The sequence below is a fragment of the Centruroides vittatus genome, unplaced genomic scaffold (assembly GCF_030686945.1).
Source record: "Centruroides vittatus isolate TY-2023 unplaced genomic scaffold, ASM3068694v2 contig_1758, whole genome shotgun sequence".
Taxonomy (NCBI): Eukaryota; Metazoa; Arthropoda; class Arachnida; order Scorpiones; family Buthidae; genus Centruroides; species Centruroides vittatus.
The window spans coordinates 269608-296805 of NW_027121073.1; the positions used below are offsets into that span (position 1 = coordinate 269608).

Genomic DNA, 27198 nt, shown 5'->3' on the forward strand with positions numbered 1-27198 from the left:
CGACGTCAACCACTTTGGAAATCATTGGCAATAATTTCTCGTTCTCACAAAAGTGTCCTAAAGATCTCTTAGGGTTCCCACCAACACCACACAAATTTGATACTTGTACGTTGTTCTTCCACAGACATTTTTGCCAGACTATTTCACATCTCATTAACACTACCTTCAGTGAAATGGTTAACTGTTATCGTATTTGCAGCAAGTATAGATTGATTGAACACATAGCTAAACATGTCTTTTCTCTATTCCAGACATGCATTGCATGTTCCCTTTTTCATTGCCTTTAATTGACTAACCCAGCATAATTGTGAGAACTTTTTGAAGCTAGTTTGTATAAATGTAATAGTTCAGAATGAGCCTTCATAGGTAGGCATCAAATTTAATGATAATCATTAAAACACTTTGTCGTGACAATAAATAGTAATTAAATGAATATCCACAGTTGCAGTTCTAGCATTCTCAATCATTTTTGAAATCATTTTCTGCATACAAAGATGTCTTAAATAACTTTTATCATGACAAATTTTTGAGATAATGGACAGGATAGATGAATACAGTATCTAATATGTAGATGCTATGAGCTAATGTGCCATGTTTTTGAAGATCATGGATTCATGTTAAAGTTGGTCAATATATAGTATATGTTTCATATTACTTTCAAATATGCATTAAAATCTGTTGGTGGTTATAATTTTTAGCTAAATTCAGAATTACATTGTTTTTGAGTAATTTGAGTAACCAAAACAAAATCTTTTCCTTATTTGTTAACAATTTATTCATAAGAACAAATGTTTAATGATTCTGATGAATACAGTACATTCTATTACCAATCCATCAAAAACATACAATGTATGCAATTACAAATAAATGGAATGATGTTAAAAATAAAAGTGATACTCAGAGTAATTAAAGAGATGCCAAAACATTTTGTATTTTTTCGGCAATCTCTTCTTTCTTCTTCAAAATCAGTGACTCCGCCTCCACATACTGTTGCTTTCCCATTTTTCCCAAAATGAGCTTTTCAACCAACACCATCTGTTGGTTAAATTGATCTTTCAAGCTTTTATCTAGTCGTTGCAGCTCCACAATCTAAATATTAAAGCAAAATTTATTTATTAGTTAAATACAGAAATCCTTTTCTTCATTTGTTTGCGCGTACGAAACTAAGTTTCCTACGTTACCTTATCTATAGATTCCGATCCTTCCTGTTTAAGTTTTTGCAAAAGATCTGCAATGGCCTGGGTCTCGTTCTTGTGTTCGGCATTAATGTTTTTGACTCCCGCTTGATAGGAAGCGGTGTCTTTATTGGATTTGTATTTGTTCAAGGCATTGTCGTACTTTGAATAGATATCTGCACGCTTTTCGTGATGATTCTGAATGCATTCGATCAGACCGGATACACGTAATTTACTCTCTTTCTGTGGATCCTAAGTGGAAAACAATTCAATTAAAATTTAGAAAAATTTTATTCTCAATTTCTATATAATACTTAAATTAAGTGAATATATTTCATATCATTCAGTTCTCAATCTCTAGATTTAATCAGAATTAGAGTTAAATGATTGAGTTTGCAAGAAACTTGATTTTGTGAATGCCAAACAAATTCAGTTAACTCTTACTTGAGAAGATTGACAGTTTAGTTTAAAATCAGGTATTGATGCTTATGCAATTACATTCTTGTTTATCTCTGCTATTAAAACAGAAGTCGTATTATTTCAATTCAAACATTTTTCCTTGAAAGGATAAAAGTATGATGTACAGTACAGGCCAATACTAATTTGAGGTAAAGAACATATTTTTAATTTATTTAATTTAAAATATGTGATTAAAAATTGTAGCCTGGCAATGAGACAATGTCACAATAAATAATTGCTCATTGATTTTAAAATTCAAACAAGTTATTTTATAAATTATTATAGTTCTTTAATTATTTTCTAACATTAATACATGTATTAAATAGTATATTGAACAAAATACTGCAATGGTAATAGAGTAAGCAAATAACCTTGGGGTGTCTGGGGAGCTAATAGTAGTGTGACTTAAACCTAATAATTTAGCTAGGTTCATTCTAGTAAATCTGTTGACTTTTGGTTAAAACTCCACAGACCAAGCCAACACTTGTGTCCAGTGATAGAGTAATTCAAAGTCCAATAAACTTTGTATCTAAAGTAGTTTATTACAATGTCTCTAGCCTAATGAATAATGAGGAGGTAAGGAATTCAATCTCCCTAATTTATGGGTATAACTATCATATTTCATTGAAAATTTAGGGCTGTGTTAGGGACTCCCACAAAAAGTAATTATATTTCCCAATCCACCATTTCTGTTGAAATTATAGTTGCCAACCATCAGCGGCATCAGGCTGCTTTTTTCTTTTGTTGAAGTTTTTAAAGAATTTGATAGACTCATTAAATGAAGTGTTTAATTGATAATAAAATACAATTCTTCGACATATATATTGGTGTTATTATGAACGACTGAAGCAAATCAGAACAATGTTCTCAAATTCCTTCAATTGAGAAAAAACTAAGATTAATATTTTTATGTATGTATGAGAATTTTAGCTCAAATCTGGTAATTTATTTTATGCATCATGTAAAATTATACCTTCAAATCTGGAAACTTTAGTGCCAAAATGTTGGCAATTAAATCAATTTCAGCTGGCTCATCAGCAGAAGAAATTGAGTTAATTTTACATTATACCAAATTATTGAGCAGCACTACAGTTTCTCTGTCCAAAAAGAAGAAAACATCTGATTCATCACTTAAGAATATACAGGCTGTGTGGTATGAACTTTTTTGAGAAAAGAACCATCAACCTTACTATTTTACAAAGATTACAAATCTTTGTAAAATAGTAAGGTTGGTGGTTTTACCACACAGCATTGCAGGGCCTACTCTACATTGCTGTATGGAAAAAGAAAGAGATGTTCAGTATGGTAAGAAAAGGACAGAGATAGGAAATAAATAACCAGAAAAATTATTGTCCTTAATGTCAAGAAAGTCAATAAACTGACTGAGAGTAACTGTCATTGTACTATAACAGAAGAAATTATTAACAATGCAAAACATTGCCCAAAGGCATATAACAGGAGGCACTCATCATGCAATATTAAGATGAAACATATAAATCTACACCTAGATTTATGATATGTCCCATAAAATATTCATTTGATCTTTTTTAAATTGTTATGTTAAAGAGTATAAAGCTATTGCCATATTCTTGACAATGTTTATGGCAATAGCTTTATAAAATATCATATGCAGAGATACCTTTAATAAGCAAAAGTTAATGTTATTTAATATAAGCATCCCAGCTATTCCCCATTCTAAAGGTTGGCAAGTATGCAGCATTGATGATTGTTACCTAAAACAAGAGAGGAGAAAAACATTTTTCCTTGTCTTTCTTCAAAAATCACACAATTATTTACTTTTCCTTGGTGTGACACCTTGAATACTGTTATATTCTCTACATAATACTTCCCAGGAAGGTCTTTTTCTTCTGCTCGTAATTTTACCAGTTTCATAAAGGAAAATTTCTAACGTGCCATGCTTTTGATTTGCATTTGAACCATTTTCTATACATGTGTTTGCTTGCAACCAATCAAGATGCCACTTACAAAGGAAGATTTATTTAATCTTGAATGCAGGATTATTTTAGGGTTAATGCTTAGAGTTATGTTGTTATCTGCCTTTGAGTTAAGATCTAAAGTTGAGTTTTTCAAGTCTAATTTTAAATTTGTCTTTTTGAACTGATTACTATCATTTATTTATTATTTTTTTTTTTATGGCCATGCATTCTCTTAAATGCAGAATACCATCATCATTTTATCTCTATGTGTCATCTTATGTGTGAAGGCTATCAAACATTCAGTTAATGAGGAGCAAACGAAATGATAGAAATTCAATTTAATCAGCTGTTTATTTTTCTAAATATTTAGTTTTTACATTATGCTGTAAATAAATCTTTTAAGGAATTTATGAATATATACAGTATATATGATCATCTAGCAGTCAATCATTATCCACAATATAGAAGAATCTAAATTAACTAATCTGATATGATGCTTATCTTGTATTAATAATTCATTACATAAATACAACACTAATGACTTTGGGTGAAATTATTTAGCTGAAAAGCATTATCTCTAAACAGAAACTGAGATTCATGACATTATGAACAATTAGAGAGAGAATATAAACGTGCAAAGTAATGGCAGCTTTAGGTGTAAGGATAGTATGTTCTTTTTACTTTCATCACATTCCTAACAGTAGCTCAAGTGACTGACAAGAGAAACATACTTATTGCACATGGCTATTGGAAATGAAAACAAAACATACATCAGAGAATAGCATTTTCACGCCCGACTAAATGCCAATTGTGATTCTGATAAAAACTGGTTTTTGTTGCATTCATTAGCTAACTTAGAATAGACCTCCTGGTAGCACCTTTGCAGGCCTCATGTATCTCCAGTTCATCAACACCCTGTGGTGCTGCAGGATACAGATCATATCCCAAAGCTTTAGAGCCACAGGAAAAAATCAAGAATAAAGTTTGAGTAATGTGGTGGCCTTAGAACAGTCACGTTCTATCCAATAATTGCTGAACCACTCTTAAGCTGTTGATGCACGCCTGTCTGAGAACAAGGTGGCAAGCCATTGTGCTGGCAATAAAGTTGCTGTAGTTGCACTAATGGCAAGTCATGAATACGAAATTTGATTGTGTGTAAACCTGGCATGGACATCATCTCAACATATGCACACACATGAAATAGCTGTTGTTGGTTTTTCACTATCACTCAAAAGAAATCATTTGCACACTGACAATAGCAGATGTGTGCAATAGTAGAGTTAGTTAACTTTATTGTTCAGATAATTGAAAGCATGAAATGGAGTAATGACAAATGTTTGGAATTTAATACATGGCAATGAGACTAAAGACACATCATTTCTTTGTTTTTAGAATAGTAATGTACAGAATCAGATTACAAAACAAGAATTTGACTGCTCCAATAGTGAAAACTGAAGGGGGGAAAAAACCACAAAAACTGTTTATTATACTTTTGCTGAATTAATCACTAGAAAAGTTTCATTGCTTCCAGCATTTTAATAAAACGGCATCAGCAAAAAGACCTGTGCATGCACATGTAGAGCAGGCATAAATGTGTGCATGTTCAAACCATATGCACTCAACTCTGCATGCACCTTTAAACCCTAATACATCACACATGAACATTAAATACCTAAAAGTATAAGAAATAATTAAAAGATACATTAATATGAAAGACTGAGAGAAAATTCAATAGCATATTCTTAAGTCATTTCATAACTTAAAAGTATATCGAGATTAATAAAATTTTTCTCACGTAGTGTGAAAAATTAGAATAAGTAGTGAGAAAATCATGAAGTGAGAAAAATTACAATAGTGATGATACATCACTATTGTAGGGAATAAAATTTACTTAATTCAAAGACTTTTTTTTTCTGTCAATCTGGAAACTGTCATCTAACCTGAAATGGTATCAAACGTGGCAAAGGTGTTAAAAATAAATGTGACATGAGATTAATGTTTCTTTCAAAAAAGAAAAACTGTTTGTTAAGTTATGGCAATGTAACACTTGGGCGATCTGCCTGGGGATGCCTTCTGGGAGGTCTTTTAAGGGAAACTGGCCCCTATTTAGGCATTACAGACCTGGAGAAAACCCAGAAAACTCCATGTGGCCAGCCTGTCCGAGCGAGGCACAAACCCACGACTGAACTCCCAGTGTTCAGGGTACAAAGACCGCTTGGCTACTGGTGGGCCAAGAAAGATTAATGGACATCTGTAAACTCTGCTCAAAAACTAGGAAAGTATCTGAAAACAACAGAAAATTTTATGCTATTCACTCACTCTTATCTGTTAATAAGTGTTGTTGCAAACTGCAAAAACAAATGTGTATTTAACATCTTGACAAAGAATATTTTTGTGGAACTGTATGTTAAATAAATAAATCAGATTAAAAACATAGATCTCAAAAAAGTTGTTTTATAAATCTTCGTCCGATGGCGATAATTATGATTAATTATTTGAAGACAAAGTCCTTCCCAAAATAAGGAATCACCATCTATTGTGTTCTGAAAATGTAATGTTCAGAACACAATAGATGGTGATTCCTTATTTTGGGAAGGACTTTGTCTTCAAATAATTAAAAAGTTGTTTTACATAAATTACTAAAACTAAAGGCTAATAATTTTGAATTATTGATGTATATATATATAACAAATGTCTAACAAATAAAATAATAATATCCATTATTGGTTAATTCTGTGTGAAATTATACAGTATTTTCAACATAAAATACATAAAACACTTAATATAAATCAACAAACAATAAAAAATTTTGATACATTACCCTTGTAATTGTGAAATCCAATCTTACATAAATGATGACCAATAAGAAAAGTAAATATAATGCAATCACAACAAGTAAAGGTTCTTGAAGCATCAGTATTTTTTGATATTTGTAATAAATCTAAAAACACAAAATCTTTCATAAATACATTTAAATTATTTAAAAAACAGTATTAAAAACAAATTGTATTAGTATTATTACTTCAAAATCTTGTATATGTTGTTCTACTAAATTTTGTTTAGAGAAGACCACAACTGGTCGTCCAACAGTATCCAAATAAGTATAATGAAGCTGATCTGCACCACGTTTTGCAGGATATGGTAATTTAACTTGGATGTCTCTAATGTAAATCAAAAATATGAATTATGAGTTATAGTAATTGTCTTATTTAATTACCTGCAAGTACAAATTAAGACTAACCTGCTTCCTTCAGGGAGAATAACTTTTAATTTAGCTTCATCAATAACACTATCATCAAAAATATGATCAACAAATCTCATTTTCAAAACATATTGATCACCTAAAATATAATTGTAAAGTTTCCTCTTAGAATATGATTTCAGAGCAAAAATTACATTTTTTTATTAAATAAAAGTAAAAACATCTAATGAAAAAAAAAAATTAATTACTGTTTTAATATTAAGTTTCATTTATTTATAACAAACTACTGAATAACTTTAAATATTAATGAGATTGAATATTAAAAAAAAATGAAATAAAATTAGGATTTTTCTTATTTGATAAGAATTAGGAAAAAGTTATATATTTTAAATATATATATGAACTTATAAAAGTTTTTATTTTAAACATATTTTATGCAAATTTAATGAATTTTCTTTTAATGAAACAAGATATTGCCTTTAAAACATTTTAAAATGTAAAATTGTTAAAAATTTCCCATAATATAAATTAACATTTTTTTTGTTTTTAACTGAAGCAAACCAGAGAATGATAATTCATTCAACTCTGCATTTACAAAATGGGTCTCCACAATTTTTTCTTCTGAAGCTTTTAGAAAAAAATTCTCTTGTACAGTGGTGCCTCGTATAACGTACGCCTTGAATAACGGACTGGCTGCGAACAACGGACTTTCCGGCATAATTGGTGACTGCTCCATGGGTGCGTTCTTTAATGTGTTTCTGCTACTACGGGAGTGTGCTGCTGTTTGTAGGCATTTAGAAACGACGGTGAAAGAAAGAAAGATGGCGGTGCCCGCAATATCGATAGTATCGTGATGGAGGAATCTATAATTCTAAAATATGAGCTTTAAAAGGCAAAAGAAGGGTCCCAATTGTAAAATTTCAACCATAAAATGGATTATTTGTTGAAAGAGCATTCAAAATAGCCTCGAAAAAAAATTCATAAAGACACATCACTGCATGCGCTAACTCGCGCTTTCACAATTTCTAAATTCTCATTCATAAAACCACGTAATGGACCCGGAAACGAAACTATCTGAGCCATGGAGGACGCCATGTTGCTTTCCACTGTAAACTACTGCTACGAGCGACCGTTTTTGCCGTTCGACGGCGCGCACTCCCACCGGAATTTAGGAACGCGTTCCGCAGGAATTTTTAAACGGATGTCGCTCGCGCAGAGTTACACGGAGGAATAAAAGAACGCACCCCATGTTCATTTTTTATGATACAGTGCGGTTATTTTATGCTGCGGAACGAATTAGATGTTTTAACATGTATTTCTATGGGAAAATGCGTTTCGTATAATGGACGTTTCACTTAACGGACGTGCACCTGGAATGGATTAAGTACGTTATATGAGGCACCACTGTAATATGTACATAAATTAATATTCCAAACATTTTTCCATTTTAATGGATTGTTATCTATTTGTTACTTTCAAATTGTACATTAATATAATATTGTTCTAGCAATCATTTATTTAATATTAAACACTACAATACTTTAATACAGACCTGAATTATATAGATATTCATATGTTGGAACATAATATCCTAAAACATAGTGAGTTTTCCAGCCACCAAACAGAGGAAATCGTGGTCTCAATTCAACTTCCACAGAATCTTCCATAACTCTTAAATGGCTTGTTGAGATATTCCCAATTTCATCTCTATAATAAACATCGACAGCAGAAGCAGGAAGAATGGTCTACATACATGATCCAATAAGAAAATATTAATTATATTCAAAAGATCAATAATTAAAAATTATCAAGTTAAAAGAAATATATTATGTATTTTTATTCTGAAATATAAAATTAATAAATGAAAAGATATGACAAAATTGTTGATTTAACTCCAGGATTCATGTGAGACCATCTCTCTCTAGACCAGTGATTCTCAACCTTTTTTTCGTCACGGTACACTTTTAATAATTTAAATATTTGGCGGCACACACAGTTACTTCGGTAAGTACCGCAGGATGTCATAACAGTGATTTTTAAATGCGGTTGGTTAGTGCACGTTGTCTAAACGCTTTGTTAACTACCGGCAACACCTGTAACAATTTCCAAATGTGCCCTAGGATGGTAGAACCTATTGAACTACTTGTCTGACGTCGCTTATGTACGGGTATTTGCAGTGGTGGCACATTTCAAAAATCTCGCGGCACAGTGGTTGAGAATCACTGCTCTAGACAACCATCTTCAAGCCTGTTTTTGATTGGCAAAAATGTTTTAAAATTCTGAAAACATTGCTTCTCCATTAACATGCAAGTATGTTTCTTTGTATAAATATTTACTGAAATAAAAGTACTTTGTTAGATCCCATGCATACAATCATGTACAGTACCTATTACAGGAAATACTTGTGGGCATTAACACTTGCAAAAGCAAGTGACAGCTGCAAGCCATGCTTGTGACAATGAATCTACATGTCAATCTATTTTTTAAAATTTCCATATAATTCATTTAATTTTTCAATTTCTAATCATAATGTAAAGTTAAAACATTATGAAATCACATATCAATATTTGAATGAGCACAATGCTCTACAACAATAAGTTAAAATAAATTTATTATGAAAATACTATTCTTTATATTTTGCATCTATTCTCTCATATCTCTATCACTATGACAAAAATACAAAGTGACAATGCATGCCTACTTCCAATTAATTTTAATTGAGAGCACTGCATTGCAGAAAAACCAAAAAATTAATTTTGATAACTTAGAATTGTAACATTTTTGTTCATTTCATAACAGTGTTAGCAATACATTGTGGCAAATGCATGTATTCAATAAAATTTCCATAATTTTTTAAGATATATAGCTAATAACTTAATAGTCAATCATGTAATTGCTTGCCAAATTTTTGAAGTTTCTCACATTTTTCTTTATTGCTTCATTTCTTATAAGAAACACTCGAACACAATAAAATTTTTGATATTTTCTGTAGCATTTAAAGCAAAATAGATTTTTGGTAACCTCATGAACCAGTCACACACAAAAAAAATTTAAATAATCAGTTCTGGCCAAAAATGGCTATTATATGTTAAATAAAATATGCTTCCAAATAAAAAAAAGAAAAAAAAATTGTCATTTGAAGAATTCACATGTTGAATGGAAGCTTTGGTATAGAGTGTAACAACGCTTCAGTCAGTTTGTTTACATTTGGATGAAGTGGAGGGTCAGTGCTAACTATTGCTAATCTCCCATTTGAGGTTAGGGTAGGAGATCTTCATCTCTTTAAAGACAACATATCCCTCTTCAATTACAAATCCAATGTCAATCTACAAAACCCAACTTATTTCACATGAAAATGAAATTTGATATATTTATTTTTCATAATTTGATCCAAAAATATAAAAAAATAAATCATGCCTTTTTGTCAATCCACAAGTATTGAGCATCATTAGAAAGAAGGCAAATTACAAAAATAATAATAAAAAACCATAGTTGCAATGCCCATCATTTCACAAGTTCAGAATAAACAGTGAGGTTTGAGAGATCCTACCCTACACCTTGTGTGTTAAGGTAGGATCTCCCAGAGGATTACCATAAGTGCACTTTGGGAGATGGACTGAAGTAGAAGAATTGCGTTATTGAATCAAGTGGAGTTTAGAGCAAAAGAAAGCAAAAGTATTCAGATGAAGCATATTTTCTCAGTATGAATAACAACCACAAAGAATTAGTGGTTAGCGAGTTGCCTATTATTAAAAGAGGCTACCGTAAATTATATAATTCTTCAAAATTTTGCACCACAAGAGAAATTCACATTACAAATTGTAAAAGTGGGCCCATATGAGAGTGCTCCCCCTTGAAAACATTATTTCTGTTAATGAAGTGCTACAAAGTTTTAACACCTTGTGGATTTGAGACAAGCAAGCAGAAATGGTGCCTCCTTGAGAATGAGACAGATTTCCTCATGACTAATCCACTTCATCCACCCACCCACAGGTGCATGTCACAACATATAATGCAGGTAGATTTTTTTCCAATTTGCCTGCCCAAGCATATCTTAAAACATCATATACAATAAAATGTAAATATGAAATTTTTCTACATCGTAATAAATCCATTAAACAAATTTTTTTAAATTTAAATGTATACTGAAGTTTTGAATATCTTTCAGACTTTGATGATCACATTTTGTTTATATTAACTACTGTGAATTAAAAGACATGGAAAGAAGTTAAAAAATTTAAAGAATTTTCAAAATCTATATTAACTTTTCTAAAGTATGCAATTATATTTCAAAATTATTCAATAAAAATGTACTGTAAATTATATTATTATTTTCAATAATTAATAAACATTTTTTCATTATTTGAAAAGAAAAAAAAAATCATTGTCAGTTCAATCAATGCAAAGCAATTCAATTCTCACTTTTAAAAAAAAATTGTATAAGAATATTAATAAAAGAAAATAAATTTACATTAGGCAAAATAGTACATGCAAAAGTTATTAGACACTAATCTAAATTAAATAAATAAATTCCCAAATACAGATAGTTTCGATTTGTTTTGATAATTTATTTAATGTTTTCAATATCTGTAAAAAGTAAAATTAAAATTCAGTTGAACATGTTAGAATTAGAAAATAAAATTCATTAAAACCAACTACTTCATACAAGGTGGTCCATTTTAATCAATCTAGTGAAATAACTTGAAAAATATGCATCCTATGAAAAAAATCATTAAACCAAAAATGTTAGATTTCAGAGGGAACGCAAGATGAGACTATTGGTTTCATCATAGATGGCATTACAATCACTGAAAAACAGAATTCCATGCTCATTTTCTTAAATGGTTCCATTTTAAGAAAATGAAAAGTTGATGAGGTTTAATTTTTCTTTCTTTCTTAGGATGCATATTTTTCAAGTTATTTCATTGGATTGATTAAAATAGGCTACCCTGTATATAAAAGAGTAGGTTTATAACAACTTAATTTTAAAATTTTTTGAAAATTTATTAATAACATTTTTGAATGCTGATTTATTGTTTTTGATAAACTTTGTACCTTAAATAATCAGGCATAAAATGAATACCTTTCAATTTATGCCAAAAACTATTGCCTTAAATAATTGGGCATAAAATGAAAGATATTCATTTAATGCCCAATTATTTAAGGCAATAGTTTGGTTATGTTTCTATGAATATCTTTCATTTATCATATAATTACTGTCTTTCTATGAGATGTTTTACAGATATTTCCGATGTCCTAATTAGAAATTATGCTATGAGATAACAACAATATTCAACTATTAAAGCGACAATATGTTATTAAATTTTAAAAAAATTTTTTAAAAAAACATTTATAAAATTTTATGATTTTTAAATCATTGAAGTTAATTTGCAATTAAAAAGCATTATATATAGTTGAACCTGTCTATTTCAAAAACCTCTATCTCTAAATTTATTTTTCCCCCTACATTTTCAGCCTAAATTCAATATACTTTCCATGTTTATCTCAAAATCTTTATATCTCAAATTATGGACTGAAGTGTCAACTATAAATTAAAAGATCAGCTACTACATTTTGATAACAAATTGTAGATGAGAAACATCTCTTGCAATACCACACATAGTTGCAATTAATGCTGCTTTTCTTTTATTTGCTACAAGTTTGGCTTGTGTCTTACTGATTGAATAAAGTCAAGTATGAGAAACTATTGATAAACTATTTCTGTTAAAGTATGTCAAAAATGTAAGGTAATTTTATTTATACCTAATATCATAGTATAAATACTGTACTTGCTATTGTATTAATAAAAATACAATACATACCTCTGATGAAACCCATTACTGTTTACTTTGTAAGAACCTCTATATCTCGAAACCTATCTATGTTGTATTTTTTCTCATTCCCACAAGATTTGAAATAGACAGGTTCAATTGCATATACTTAATTATGTAATTATTTCTTACTTTAAAATTCCGTACTGATGAAAAACCACTCTGATCTCGTTGATACTCGTAACGTGAAAAAGGTCCTTTTAAGATTGAACCAGAATGTTTAATATCCACAACTTCTTCAACAGAAATAACACCCCAGTGAGATACTTCAATTGAACGTTCCAAATTTGTTACAGTTAAGAAAGGATTATTATTTTCATAATGAACTGTCATTTTATTCTAAACAAAATAAATAATCATTTAAAATTTATTATTAAAATCTCAATAAAATCAATAAATTAAGGAGAAAAAAATACTAACCAAAGAAAATGGAGCAACATTTTCATATGGTCCATATGTGATCATGTTATCTGTATGTGAAACTGGTTTTAACTTGCTGTAGGATTCAATTGCAGTAGATGCTAATGTAACAGTTGTTGTTTGAATCCTTGTTGGATAAGGAGAATAAAAATAGTGATTTCCATGATATAGTACAAGTTGTTTTTCAGATTGAGTTATATGAGAAGGATATGGAATCAAACTTTGTGTTAACACATGTTCAACTTCTACAGAAACTGCCTTTCCTGGTTGTAATGGATTTTTCAAATGAATTTTGAAGTTTCTGATTTGAGTATCCCTAATTAAATAAAGTGAAAATAACTTTTAAAAATCAGGTACATTTTTCTAAACATACAAAAATTTTACTTTAAAGATGATATAACATAAAAAAGAAAAATGTTAAAAGAAATTTTACTTAATACAGCTGTGTCATTGAGAAAATTGCTCCATGTCACCAATTAGGCATGTTATTGCAGGTGATATTCAATTTATAACACATTCTTTGTCCAAACTCATAACAGAAGTTTATTTTTGCCTAAAATACCTATTCCAGTTATCTTATTTGCATGACATCTCAATGGCCCATCTGAATATAGAAATCATAAGAATGGAATGTCTTGCGTAGACTGATCAAAATTAAATGTTTTATTATTATTCAGTTCAAGAAATGGCTGAAAAAGTTACAAATTCTGGAAATAATTATACATAATACATCTTCCTTTACAGGGACAACCTATTTTTATCTAGTTTCTTTCAAGTATTTTTAATTTCAAAGTATCAAGTTTTTGAGGGCATATTTTATTGCACTTCCCTTTGACAAGGGAAATTCAATAAAATATAAATTGGCCCTCTTCCAAAGCTGTGGAAATTTATTTGCCATTTCACTTCCTATCCAGAATTTTTTTAAATTTTGTTCATACCTATCTTGAGCTTCACAGTATATGCATTCTAAACATCCTCATGCAATAAGCCTACATATTAGAAGTAATCATCTTTAAAAAAAAAAAAAAGTGGCATGCATTGCATACAAGTGTGAGATTTGACATGTCTTCATTTACAAAAAACAAATGTATGGACCGATAACAAATAAAACAGTTTAGGTTGAAAATTTTCTTATCAAATTTACTTTCATATTTTGTTTAAATATAATATTTTAATAATTTACATATATTTCTCTAAGATTTACTTATTGAAGTTTAATTATTTTGATAAATTTTAATATTTCATATTGACTGCGGCCACCCTAGAGTTTGCTCTGGCTCCCCAAAAGTTGATTTTTGGCTTGTGGCTTCCTTAAAATGTTCTGTGGTCCAGATCAAATGGTCCCTGGCTGAAAAACATTGCTCTATGAGAAAGTTGTGCTGATCTATGTGATGGTGTATTTTGTTTTCAATGCATGATATAAGTATTTTGTAGTGTGTAGGAAGGCAATTGATTGGTCTGGTTTTGACATCTTTAGGTTTCATGTATGTGAAGTCTTATGCAAGAAATTTTGGCATGTCTTGTGGATTGTTTACTATGTGCATAAAATGTTTGGCTAGTTCCTACTGCAGAGAGAAATTTTTTGTACCAGACATTGTAAATGTTGTCTGCACCAGATGTCTTCTATCTGTATGTTGTTTGTACTGCATTTTGGATATCCTGTACGTTTATTTTAACATGAGGAATAATTGGTGTTTTATGCATGTTTTTCTTCCTCTTTGATCCAGCTTGCTTCACTTCTGTATATGATTGAACTAGACCAAAACACAGACCAACAGTATGCAAGGTGTTTTTCTGTCAGCATACCATAATGCTATGATTGCATGGTGGGTTTGGTATTTAGTTATCTGTAGAAAAGTGCTTTATTGTTTGTGAATAATTTATTTTGTTCTTTTCATAAGGTATAGGTTTTGTATTGTTTCATTCTTTGCAACTTGGCTGCTAGTTTTTGTCTGAGAGTGTCAAAGTATTCTTGTACAGTACATGCATATTGTGTTGTTCATGGTATGTGTATGTATGTTTTAATACCCTTGAATATTTTTGTAAAACACCAAACTTAATAAAAAAAAACTATGTTGTTTTTAGTATATTGTATCAGCCTGCCTAGTTATCTAATGTTACATATTTATGTTTCTAGTCTTCTTTACTAGGCAGATTTATGATCTGTGTTTTAATTGTCTCTGTCTATGACTGTTATTTAAGGCCATGTTATTACATAATAGTGATTGCACCAGAATTACAGGTTGCAAATTTACTGACTTTTTTATTACCAGTCAAACAGTACATTTTTAAAACATTACCAATTTACTAGTAAATTACCAGTAATTTTTAAATTTTGACTCTATACAAATATTAGCACATTAGTAATTGCTTAGTTGCTGCCTCATTGGTGAGCAAAAGCTAATCAATCACTATAGTCAGCACAGCAAGAGTAGATATGAGCCAGTCTGAGCAGGAAGGTCTACATCCAATAAAAGAGGTGAAAGGAGATACGTGGGGATTGATTGACACATGGATCACAGTATTATTGTGATCATATTTTTTAAAAAAAGTAAAATAATGAAATTATTTATGAGATAGACAATATAAAAACATCTTAAAAATATAAGAAATAACAACGGAGAGATCAGATCCATGTGTCAACTCCCACTTATCTCCTTCCATCTGACATAAACCTTTCCAATCCATGTTAACTCATATCCACTTGTTCACTGACCTTAGTAAGTGCACTATATCTAATTGAATTTCCTTTCTTCTATTTTAAAAACAGTAGTTTCATTGCCTAAAGAAAAACTAAAAAATTACAGCATGGTCTATGTGATTAAACAGTAACTAGTGTGAGCACTCAAGTTTAAGTGTTTTCCGTTTGGTCAACTAAAATTGCTATTAAACTATAGGTATTATGGATTAAGAAACAAATTGCCAAACTGTCAGCAGAGTGCAGTAATACAATACTTTAAAAAATTTTAAAGAACTGTAAAGTAATAGTTTAAAAGGTAAATGACAAACTACTTTTTCAGTTCAAAAATAAATTGATTGCTTCTATGTCTTTAATATATACATACATATAAAAATATAAATATACATGGAAATGTATACAAATAAATGTTTGACTTCAAAAATTATTATACATTACCTATTTTTACCAATTTTCGGTATATTTACTGATGCATTTTTTATACTAATTATTGGTAAACTGTTTACTAGTAATGCAATCTCTAACCAGAATAGATTAATGTATATATGCCCAGAAGTGTTAATTCTAGTTAAATGTGTTTTGTTAACACAGTAGATGCATATTTAGTTAGTGTAGAGTTTCCCATTTGTTTTGATATGTATATTTTCTGTATTCATGGTCTGTGTGGAGTCTAAAAATGTATATTTAGTAAGTGTTTCTCATAATAAACATATGAGTATGTCAAAATTAATTCTGTGTCTATAGTGTGTCACTAGTTTTAATTGTTGTTCTTGTGTTGTCATTGGTGCATGTTATATTGTGTAAATTTTTATGAGTGACTGATGCTGAGGTACTGTCAGTGAGTGAGTAATCATCTGTGTGATATAATGTTTGACATTTTGATGTATCTATTCTGCAACTTGTTTGATATGTCCAAGCATTGTTTGTGGAATAAAGTTATTTATAATTGTTCTTTTCTGATCAACACCTCTTCCTCTGTAACAGTGAGATGTGGGTATTTTTGTGTGAATCTGTCATTTAGTCTGTAAACTGTCATGTCTGTTTTAGGGTTTCTTGTATGAGAATTCCTGAAACCCAATTCATGAGAATCTTGACAAATTTCCAAAAGTCAATTACCAAGAATTTTTTTAGCTTTTAAAAACTTCAAAAAATGTTTTATACATGTGTTTGCAACTAACAGCTCTTGATCAACTAAAATTTTCACATAAGCTGTTCTGCATACAAAAATGGCCTCAGAAGGGATATTTAGAATGATTTGACTGTTGTCTTTTCATAAAACACTCTTACTATATTTGTATAAAAGTTCAGTATTTTGTTCAAAAACTTTTGAATAATACTTTGAATATATTTTTTCAAAAAGTATTATGTCCAATATGTAGCCATAATATTTTAAAATACAAGTAAATGTGTATCTTAAAAAAAATATTAAGAAACATTAACAAATAATTACAAAATTTTTGGGTTTGTGATGTTTTAAACTGTAATAACTTATTTTTTACAGAATACTAATATGTCAATTATGTTTTACGAACAATTTTATGAACTGTTACTTTGGGATTTCTAGGACATCAACAAACTCTCTTATTTAACTTTCAATCATTCTAACGTTTCTTCCACACAACTTGCTGTTTTGATCTGTTTGATATTTTTGGCCTCCACTTCTTTCTTGATCTTACAAACTTTTGCATTCATCTTCAAATTGAGAACACTACACTAAGAAATGTTTTGTGATATTGTAGTTTTTTTCATAAATTTCAACAAATATGTTTATGTATTTCTGTAGTGATAATTGTTTAGCATAAAGAAACCAAATTACAGAAAGTAACTGTATTTTTATGTAGCAAGAAATTGCCATTTTTAAATATTTGGAACATAAAACAAATCAAGCTCATTTCCATACAGATTACCATACCCTAGCATATGCCAAGAAAAAGCTCTGATAAAAATGAATAGAAAATTATTGTATCTTACTTTTGGAGATGCCTTGTATATGCTGGTGTATAATTTACTGAAGGGCATGAATTGTGCTCTAATGAAGACCATCAACCAAAACCATGAATCAGTTGCTTGAAGACTAGCACTGCATAGAGATTTAAGCAAGAGAAGCAAATAATTAGAATAAATTGCAAATTTTATCAGCATATCTGTGGGATCATACTTATCATATTGCATGGTAATCTGAAGAGGGTGAAAATTTCAGCCAGAGCACATCTAGAATTCTTATGGAGAACCAAATACAGATATCTCTCATCAGAGCCGTAACTAGAGTATGGCCAACGTGGCTCCCGCCAAAGACACCAATGAGAAGGTTTAGGAATAATATGTATTTGAAATTAATAACACAAAAAAAAACTTCTATAATTATATTTATATAATATTTATTATCTGTAATTTCTACAAACATATATTTCAGAAATAAACCACCATTTTTATTTTTATTTAATAACAAAAATTAAAAAGGCACCATTTTTTTTCTTGGCCGTAGGCGTCTAAAATCCTAGTTACGGCACTGTCTCTCATATAACATCGTAGTTATGTTCCAAAAAAGTGCCATGTTATGCAAATTCATGCTATACAGAACAAAGGACTAATGCAAAACATATAACATTCAAGTTGTTAGCAAACGTATACTATTTTTTTTCGTTACTAAGAGAAACATGTTTATTAAAGCAATCAAAAATTAACTAACAATCATGATTAAAAGTACTATATTATGCATTAATATTAATTTTAGTTAATTTAGTTTATCATAAAAATTTTTTTATGGATAACAAAATAAAAATATGCTGTTAATTGAAAATTTGTTTTAGCAGGTCACGTTTGTTCAGTTGAGTACTGAGCAACTTTTTTCCAGAATTTGTGTTCAAATATTGAAATACCACTGTATTTCATTTGTCATTTTTACAAATAAAGTGGTCATTCATAGGTAGTAATAACTACAGTTAAAAAGTTTAACACCACTTTCTTAAAAATGTTTAAATAACTTTACTAAATATGAAGATTAATCTATAAAAAGAAAACAGTGACAGTCTTAAGGGCTAAAGTCTGAAAGCAACAACAACACCTGGTTAATAGGACAAGGAAGAAAAAAAAATTGCACTATCAGTTTTCATTAAAGTAAGCTTGATGAAAAAAAACAAAATAATTTGAAAATTTCAATATTCTAAAATCTATGGGCAAATGCGACAACGTGTGCTTACTTGAATAAAAAAAATATCGAATAACAAAATTTACACTTAAAAATTGTGACATTTTGTATGGAAGATTTCCAAAACCATGTTAGATTAAAACCAGAAGTTGTATCGTATGGGGAATATCCCCAATTTTCAAACAATGTTAGAGCAAAACTAGGTTGTACTGTACAAGAGATATCTGTATGTGCTCATTCTAGCCTGTATACTGCCACAGACAAGATTTTGCTATAAATGATGCTTTCTTCCTGCAATCATAACTAAAGATGAAATAGAATTACATTATTTTGTTTAGGAAGTAAAAGGCAGCTAGCTTGTCCAATAAAAGCACTGAGTTTCTCCCACCAAACTCTGAACTGTTGAATATGCATATAAACTGAGTTATCATTTTCTAGGATGCTCATAGTATTAATCTTTTTATTGTTAAATAAACTTCTTTGAATTTTTCAGGGTTGTGCACCACTAGTGTAGACAATCATAATGGAAGCTATACCATTGTGTAAGTGGGGACTTCTACACCAAATGCACTGACTTAAAAGATCCATTGTGACCAAGCTATACTAAAGTCTTCTCATTATGAGCATAGTGATGCAAAAGATGTGTCTATTTTTGTCTACAGAAACTATGTTGAATAAAACTTATTTTATTTCATTCATTTGTGAACAGATGATTGAACTTGAATGTATTTTATAATTTGATGAATTATCAATAGCAGCAAGAAATGAAATTATGATTTTTGATATACTTGGATTCACTTAAAATGATAAAATATGATAAGAAAATTTTCTTTAAAACTACATCCAAATAAATAAAATTTAAAAACTTTAAAATTAAAGATACAGTATTCATAAACTTTGCATCTCATGAAAAATATTAACAGAAATTTTGTCACAGTGCATGCTTCTATATCTTTTTGTTGCAAATGAAAATAAGGTAATACTGTAAATGTGGCTATTTTTAAGTATGTATATAACAAATTTCAAACTACAAAACCAAACTGCTTATGCATACCAAAACACTGTTTCTCTGGTACAGCCTCTAGACCAGCGTTTCTCAACCTGGGGGTCGTGATGATATTAAAGGGAGGTCGTGAAACAATAATGAAATCATTTTATGAGAAAAAACCATTTATTATAAACTTATAAACATTTTACTTACAATAAGTACACATGTAAAGAAAAGAAATTAATGTGATGGTTGCATTTGTTTTTCATTTAAAATTTTCTCCATACGTGGATCTACGTTAGAAACACACAAAAGCAAATTGTTTTAGAGTGATAAAAGACGATTCCTGTATTTAGTTTTTAGCGCAACCATCGACGAAAAACCCTTTTCCCAGAGATAAGACGTGGTGAAAGGGATTAATGTTTTCAATGCTTCTGTGACTAAATTTCCATATTCATGTCGACAAGCAAGCCAAAACGTATTTAAATCTTCAGATGTAAATTGCAGCTGTAGCAAAACGCTACATTCGGCAGACATTTCGATGAGCTGGTCGTGAGTCTCAATTGGTAACTTAGCAGCAGCAACAACATTTTCACTAAACGGATTCGGTACCCATCTCTTCGAGAAATCATTTTTATCTTCTGGAAAATACTCTAGCAACTGAGTTTTTAGCTCACGCAAATGCATCTTCATGCAATCCAAACTGTGGTGAATAATAGTGTCTTGTACATTCAAATTTTTCTCAATATAATCCAAAGTGAGTGGGAACATATCCAAATTTTTGCTTTGAAGGCAAATAATCCAGATATCAAGCTTCTTAATGAACGCATAAACTTCGTCTGTCATTAACAAAATGTTTTTATCACGTCCTTGTAAATTCATATTCAAGTCGTTTAAATGCGAAAATACATCAGCTAAGTAAGCCAACAACAACATACACTCATTATTCTGTAAAAACAATGAGAACGGCATTTGTTTATCCTGGAAAAATATTATTAATTTATCTTGCAATTCCAATACCCGGGCTAACACTTTCCCTTGCAATAACCATCTAACTTCTGTATGGAAAAGAAGAGATTTTTTTTATTTTCACCCATTTCATCATATAGTTTAGCAAAAAGCCTGTTCTGTAACAGTTGGCTTTTAATAAAATTAACCAACTTTACAGCTTCACAAAGAATTTAATTGAGATTTTCCAGTATATTTTTTGTAACAAGAACATATCTGTGAAGGAAGCAGTGAATCCATTCAGCCCTTGGTATAAGACAATCTCTTAATATTTTCATTAATCCACTGTTCTTTCCTGTTATCACCTTTGCACCATCACTACATACTGCAATACATTTTGTCCAATCTATGTTAGTATAGTTTCTCATAGCTTCATAAAAAAACATCAAAAAGGCATTGTCCTGTTGCATGACCCGATACTGTTTTGCAAAACAGCATATTTTCTTTGATTGATGTGTTCCTATTGCATTCTTACCTCACAAAACATAAGAACTGAAACATGTTTGCTACATCTGTTGATTCATCAAGTTGAATACTAAAAAATTCACTTGAACTCACTGAATTATCTAACTGTGAACATTGGCAGCCAAGTCATCGATTCGCCTTGACATTGTGTCATTAGAAACATAATGTTTTTCAATTTTTTTGCTTCTTCCACACCTATTAAAACACTGACCATATCAATTGCAGCAAGCAATATGAGGTTTTCACAATTGTTTGGGGTTTGGACATCTTAGCTACTCTTAATGCTACGAGATAAGATGCTTCAAGTACACTTTTATCAGTATGGCTTAACTTACAAATAAAAGTTTGTTGATTTCTCAAGGTATGTAATTTTCTATCAAAAAATTCCAAGGGTTTGTTTTTATGAGCCGGATGTTTAGTTTCCAAGTGTCAAACTAATTTCGATGGCTTCATGCTTTCATCAAAGAGAACTTGAGAGCAAACAATGCATTGTGGCTTTCCATCCAATGAGGTGAAACCATAATTTAAATAACTGTCATTGTACAACCTTGTTTTTTTACCAACCGATTCACTGGATGTAGATGGCTCACTTTGTTTTTTCACAAATTTATTCATTTCACATTAGAAATTAAAAAAAAAACAATTCAGTTTCATGGTTGACCACACTAAAATAAAAGCACCAGACCCATGCTTTGCATTTGAAACTTAACTGAAGTGGTGCAATCACTAGCACCTCTTTTATACTAACGAAAGCATGACTTGTTCAAATGCATCCATATGCATGTTCAAACATGCTCTCACAGCAAGTATTATAGAAGGAGATAAAATTACAAAGAGCACGTACACATCAAGTTGGAACTTGTAAATTGCTCATGTATGTACACATCATACATGCATGTTCATACCCATCGCTATAAACGCAGCAACATAAAATAATAGGAATAGTTGTACATTTTTTATACTGTCAGTATTTTCTTAATGTATAAAATTAGTGCAATGTGATTATATAATATTTAAAAAAATTTACATTTATAATTAGTCAAAAGTCAATTAGTAATAGTAAGGCTTACTGTTATTATTCCTTTGGGTGAGGAGTCGTGAAATATTAATTTTATTTATATTTACTATTTGGGGGGTCGTGGAGCTTCAGAAGGTTGAGAATCGCTGCTCTAGACACCATCTTTAATTAGCAGTTAAAACACCTTGCTATAGAAATTCTTACAGGCCTTGAGGTTTTCCTTAATGATAAAGGGGCACACAAGCATGATAATTGGAACATATGCAAAGAGCAAGTTGCAATCTCTCTGGTGCTTTCAATTATCTTCTGACATTTTCAAATCTATGATTTGTTACTCATCAGGGTTTCTCAAATGGGATCCCAGTTGTTTTTTTAACCCAGGAAATTCTTATCATCAAAAATTACTTTAAAGTAATTTTTGGTGTATTGGCAGCTTCACCAAAGAATTTTGTATATGAATCCATACTTGGATTCATGGTCTGCCCCACAAATCTGTCACAAGAAAAAACTTTTCTTTATATTTGAGACTATTTGTCTTTCCAAAAATAATTCATTTAAAGACTTTTTCATTTTGCCTGGCACAGCTAGTTAGCAAAACAGTATGCAGCACCATTTTGCTAAACAGCCATATTATTTTTCAACCACCGATGTTATAGTGACTCTTATAATGATAAAATCACGTATTGCTAGCCTTGAAGTTTAAATTAGCAATGTTAGATCAGACTCGATTTCAGTTTCCATACTGACTTAACTTTAATAACAAAAATTTCCTGTTAAAATTTATCAAAATCAGTGAGGGACATCCATACATCTATGGTAGGTACCAAAAGTTTCTGGCCTAACTATATTTTAGGCGTGATAGGAATAAAATAATGATGGTATCAGATAGTGCCATCTGTATGTGGACTAAGAAAACAGTTTTTTCCACCAATTTGCATAAGTTGCTTGGAAACATTCATTTTAGTTAGATTTGTTGCATTCATTTGCATCATGTTGAAAATTGAATACCAAGCAGTCATTAAATTTCTTACTAAGGAATGCCAGTGTTATTAAACAGCACTTAGATGGTGTGTATGATGAAGTTTTCCCTTTGTTTTCCACCATAAAGGAATATGCTAAAAGTTTCATTTAGACCAAGAGAGCATTGAAGATGGATTCAATAGAAATCCTACTAATCAACTTCAAGGAGAGGAACACAACAGTGAATGGGGAATACATACTTGTCTGCTGCATTAACTGCATAACACTTTAAAAGTCACCCTTATGTAAGGCTGTTTACCTCTTGCAGGTAAATGTGCCAGTGTACACAGCTGTCATTGCCAAGGCTGCTGTGAAGGAAGTGTGGGTTAGAGGAGTATGACAATCCACCCTACAGCATAGACCTGGTCTCCTAGTGTTTAACATCTGTTTCCAAAACTCAAAAAAAGGCTTTTGAGGGAGAAAATTTAAAAGTGATGAAGAGTTGCAGGAGGCAGTTTATGAGCATTTTGCAGACAAAACTATGGACTAAATTTTAAGGATATTGACATGCTAATTCCAAGATGTAATAAGTGTATTGAACTGCAACACTATACTGAAAAATGAAATCATTGTTTTATACCTACAACATCTAAAATGTAGTTGAGCCAGAAACTTTTGACACCTAGAAATTCTTTGTAAATATAAAGGAGGAAGTCAGAGAAATAACACATAGTATTAGAATTAAAGAAAATAATGAACAGTCTGATTTTCCTTTCACAGAAGCTATATAAATTTAGAAACCAGGATTCCATATAATCTATTTTGAAAAATTACTCTAGAGAACTATGAAATAATGAATTAAATTATATTCCATCTTGTTGTTCTCTATGTTCTCCGACATTACTATTCCCAATTTCCACAGATTGCTGTTTTTCCCAAGTTGGCTTCATTTTACAGTCAGATGTCTTTCTTTTCATTAACTCACTCTCCTTTAATCCATGCTCAAGAATAGCCAGTCACTAAACACTGGATGGTATTACACAAAAGCATATGACAATTCCACATCATCTCTAATTAGATATTATCTGGGGTCTTTACTGTTTATATTTGGTGATTACCTATAATGGGTATGTTCAGCAAAATTTATCCTCTCTTACTCATAATATGTATAGTATTCCATAGTGCTGTAGCATTTCATAGTGCTGTAGCATTTAAAATGACTCAAACTATTAACATTCAATTGTCAACTCTATGGAAAACATTGACCAACTGAATTGATTGAAAATATTATTACTGTTTATTTATATCAATAATATACATATACACAACACACCAATACCAGCACACTCAAAATCAAGAGAAATTTACTAATGTTTTCATCCATTTATAACATCAATAATGACGAAAACAATAATATAATCTTCAACGATAAATAGCCATATTCACTAATTGTGGGTTTGCCGTTAGAAACTAATCATACAAGGTCTAAGACGATTACTGTTTCAGAAATATTTTACTGCCAATCTTTCTGTCATATATGCATTTTGGGCGTAGTCCCTCATCAGACTGACAAGGGGCCACCCCAAAATAGCAATCCAGGAACATTAAGCTAATATAATAAACAATATCATTAATAAAAAAAAAAGTATTTGTTTAATGAAGTAAAAATGCCTGCTAATTTTGGAATTCAGGTAAGCATCTTAAACAGTCAAGCATCAATGTGGAAATTTGAACGTCACTTTAAAAACTCAGAGTAATCATTTCATTGGTTGGAAAATGACTTTTCATACTAAGAACAATAGGATTCCTAAGACAGCCTCGAAATTGGTTCCCTCTGGTGATCCAGAGGGAACCCATTTCGAGGCCACGAGAACGACCACGAGGACGACCCAGGAATACTTAGCATAGAACTTTTCTTCGAGATTTAAAGGTGTTCGACATAACTCAGGAGGAAGCTGAAGCTCTCGCCCACAATCAAAATCGACGGAAGAAATTGCTACCCAGTATGCTACCTAGCATTGGAGGAACTACTACTATTACTACTATCTTTAACAGTCTTTACAGGCAATGTAATGATGCATATACATCAGTTCTCAGATTACAACGCAAGGATCGACACAGCAAGCCAAAAATCTACCTCACCATACGTTGGACCCACCCTAACGAATCGATTAATTAATCAACACTAGGCAGACCCTTTCGTAATGTGCTCGTGTCTCAGCTCAACAAATCAAATAATTAGCAAGGTTGCAGCCGAAGTTTTCGTCTCTAAAACGCGAACATCAAACGCCACTATCTCGTAAGTAGCACTCGACGTTCACGTTTTAGAGACAAAAACTTCGGCCACAACCTCGCTATTTAATCAGTTCTCCGAGTTTCTTTATCAAACAAATGTCGAAATAAAAAAATATTGCATAGAATTGTATACAGATAAAATTCAGTACATATTATTTATAGATTTCTCATTGAAAAACATTATACCTTTGATTGGGGACATTGACTTCTTCCACCTTCAGATTCACCCTCCCATCATCTTGCATCTGTTTTTAAATAATCATTTTTTTAATTAAATATAAGCGAAGTTAAATAAATCCATAAAGAAATAATGCATATTAATTTACATTTGCTAATAAGATGGCCAATTTAGATTTCATTTGATTCTCTTCTAAGCAGTAAACAAAATTATTAACCGCAGACTTTCCATCATTTTCCAAATTTATTTTAGTAACTACTTTAACTAATTGAGAAGTGATATCGACGCTCCTTTCGACTTTAGAGTTGACCAGGCCCGCATTTTCCGCACAATTAGATAAAGAAACGATTACAAATATAAAAATTACAAGAAATAAACTCATCTTCGCGTAACAGACGATCATGGTTCGACATCAACCGGCGATCGTGCACGTTGGCGTCATTTCATTGGTCTATTAAATCATGTTTTACCACCACGGGGCGCAATAGTCTGTGTAACGTAGGTCCTACGACGAGATAAATCATGTTTTAATATATTTATATAAATTTATAAAATTTCGTAAATAAAAGTTGTTTTTATTGCATCGATATTTTATTGTTCTGAAAAAAATTAATAAATTAAAATTTTTAAGATTTTAGCGAGAAATATAACGAAAAAAAATTTGTGGTTGGAAACGAAATTTTCGTTTCTTAAAAATTTTTATAATTTTAAATCGTATCAATAAAATTTACGGATTTAAGATTAAATATTAATAATAAAGCAATAAATTTTGTTATTAGATTGCCGTATTTTTAACTTTCGAATGAATTCCACTGTAATTTAGTCTCGTTTTTTTTTTTTTTTTTTTTTTTTTTGTAACTCTTTCCGCCCAGTGGGTACTAAGAGGGCCTCTTATAGCAAGCCCATCAAGGGCGTCGCCAGCCAATGGGCCAGGGGAGGGCAAGATGATATAAATTGATAGAGGATATGAATTGTATGTAGGTAAAATAAAAACGATTCATAAATTTTAAGCTTAAGAAGATTATTTTAATTAAAACATAATCTTCTTGGGTTTTTCGCGCGGGAATTATAAATCGGGCAATAAATGACAGCACTTAAATAATTTTTTTCGCATGTCTAGGAAGGGACAACTGCCCCTCTGCCCCCCCTCTGGCGACGCCCTTGAAGTCCATTATGGGTTCGGCCAGGCCCACAATGGGGCGGCCGGGTGGTGAGGGACGGGGACCGATGCATCCGGACGGACCACCCCCCGAAAAATTCCTAGGGATTTCTCGACCCGTCCGGATTCGATCCCGGGTCCCCCAGGGCGGTAGGCTGCTAACCTTGACCGCTCGGCCATCCGGCCGCTAATTTAGTCTCGTTGATAGGGAATTTGATTCCGGATTCTCTTCATTTTATTGGCCAGTGAGGTTTGAG

At 31.0% G+C, this 27198-nt stretch overlaps 1 protein-coding gene across 1 annotated transcript; it reads right to left on the bottom strand.

Annotated features, from left to right (window-relative positions):
- Positions 1-751: 751 nt before the first annotated feature.
- LOC136969195 (dolichyl-diphosphooligosaccharide--protein glycosyltransferase subunit 1) lies at positions 752-26241 on the bottom strand. Its single transcript, XM_067263290.1, has 10 exons — positions 25931-26241; positions 25791-25849; positions 13025-13340; positions 12737-12943; positions 8326-8518; positions 6813-6912; positions 6594-6732; positions 6393-6512; positions 1182-1427; positions 752-1089 (listed from the first exon to the last, which is right to left on the bottom strand). The coding sequence occupies exons 1-10, from the start codon at positions 26183-26185 to the stop codon at positions 907-909; spliced, it is 1818 nt and encodes a 605-aa protein (XP_067119391.1). The 5' UTR covers positions 26186-26241; the 3' UTR covers positions 752-906.
- Between the last annotated feature and the right edge of the window lie 957 nt (positions 26242-27198).

Bases quoted from the DNA above. Each gene is read 5' to 3' on its own strand.
- LOC136969195 (XM_067263290.1), bottom strand. From the start codon at position 26,185: ATGATCGTCTGTTACGCGAAGATGAGTTTATTTCTTGTAATTTTTATA. The intron at 25,850-25,930 runs GTAAATTAATAT...ATTTAAAAACAG, and splicing joins TGGCCATCTTATTAGCAAAT to ATGCAAGATGATGGGAGGGT. The intron at 1,090-1,181 runs GTAACGTAGGAA...TTTAATATTTAG, and splicing joins GATCGGAATCTATAGATAAG to ATTGTGGAGCTGCAACGACT.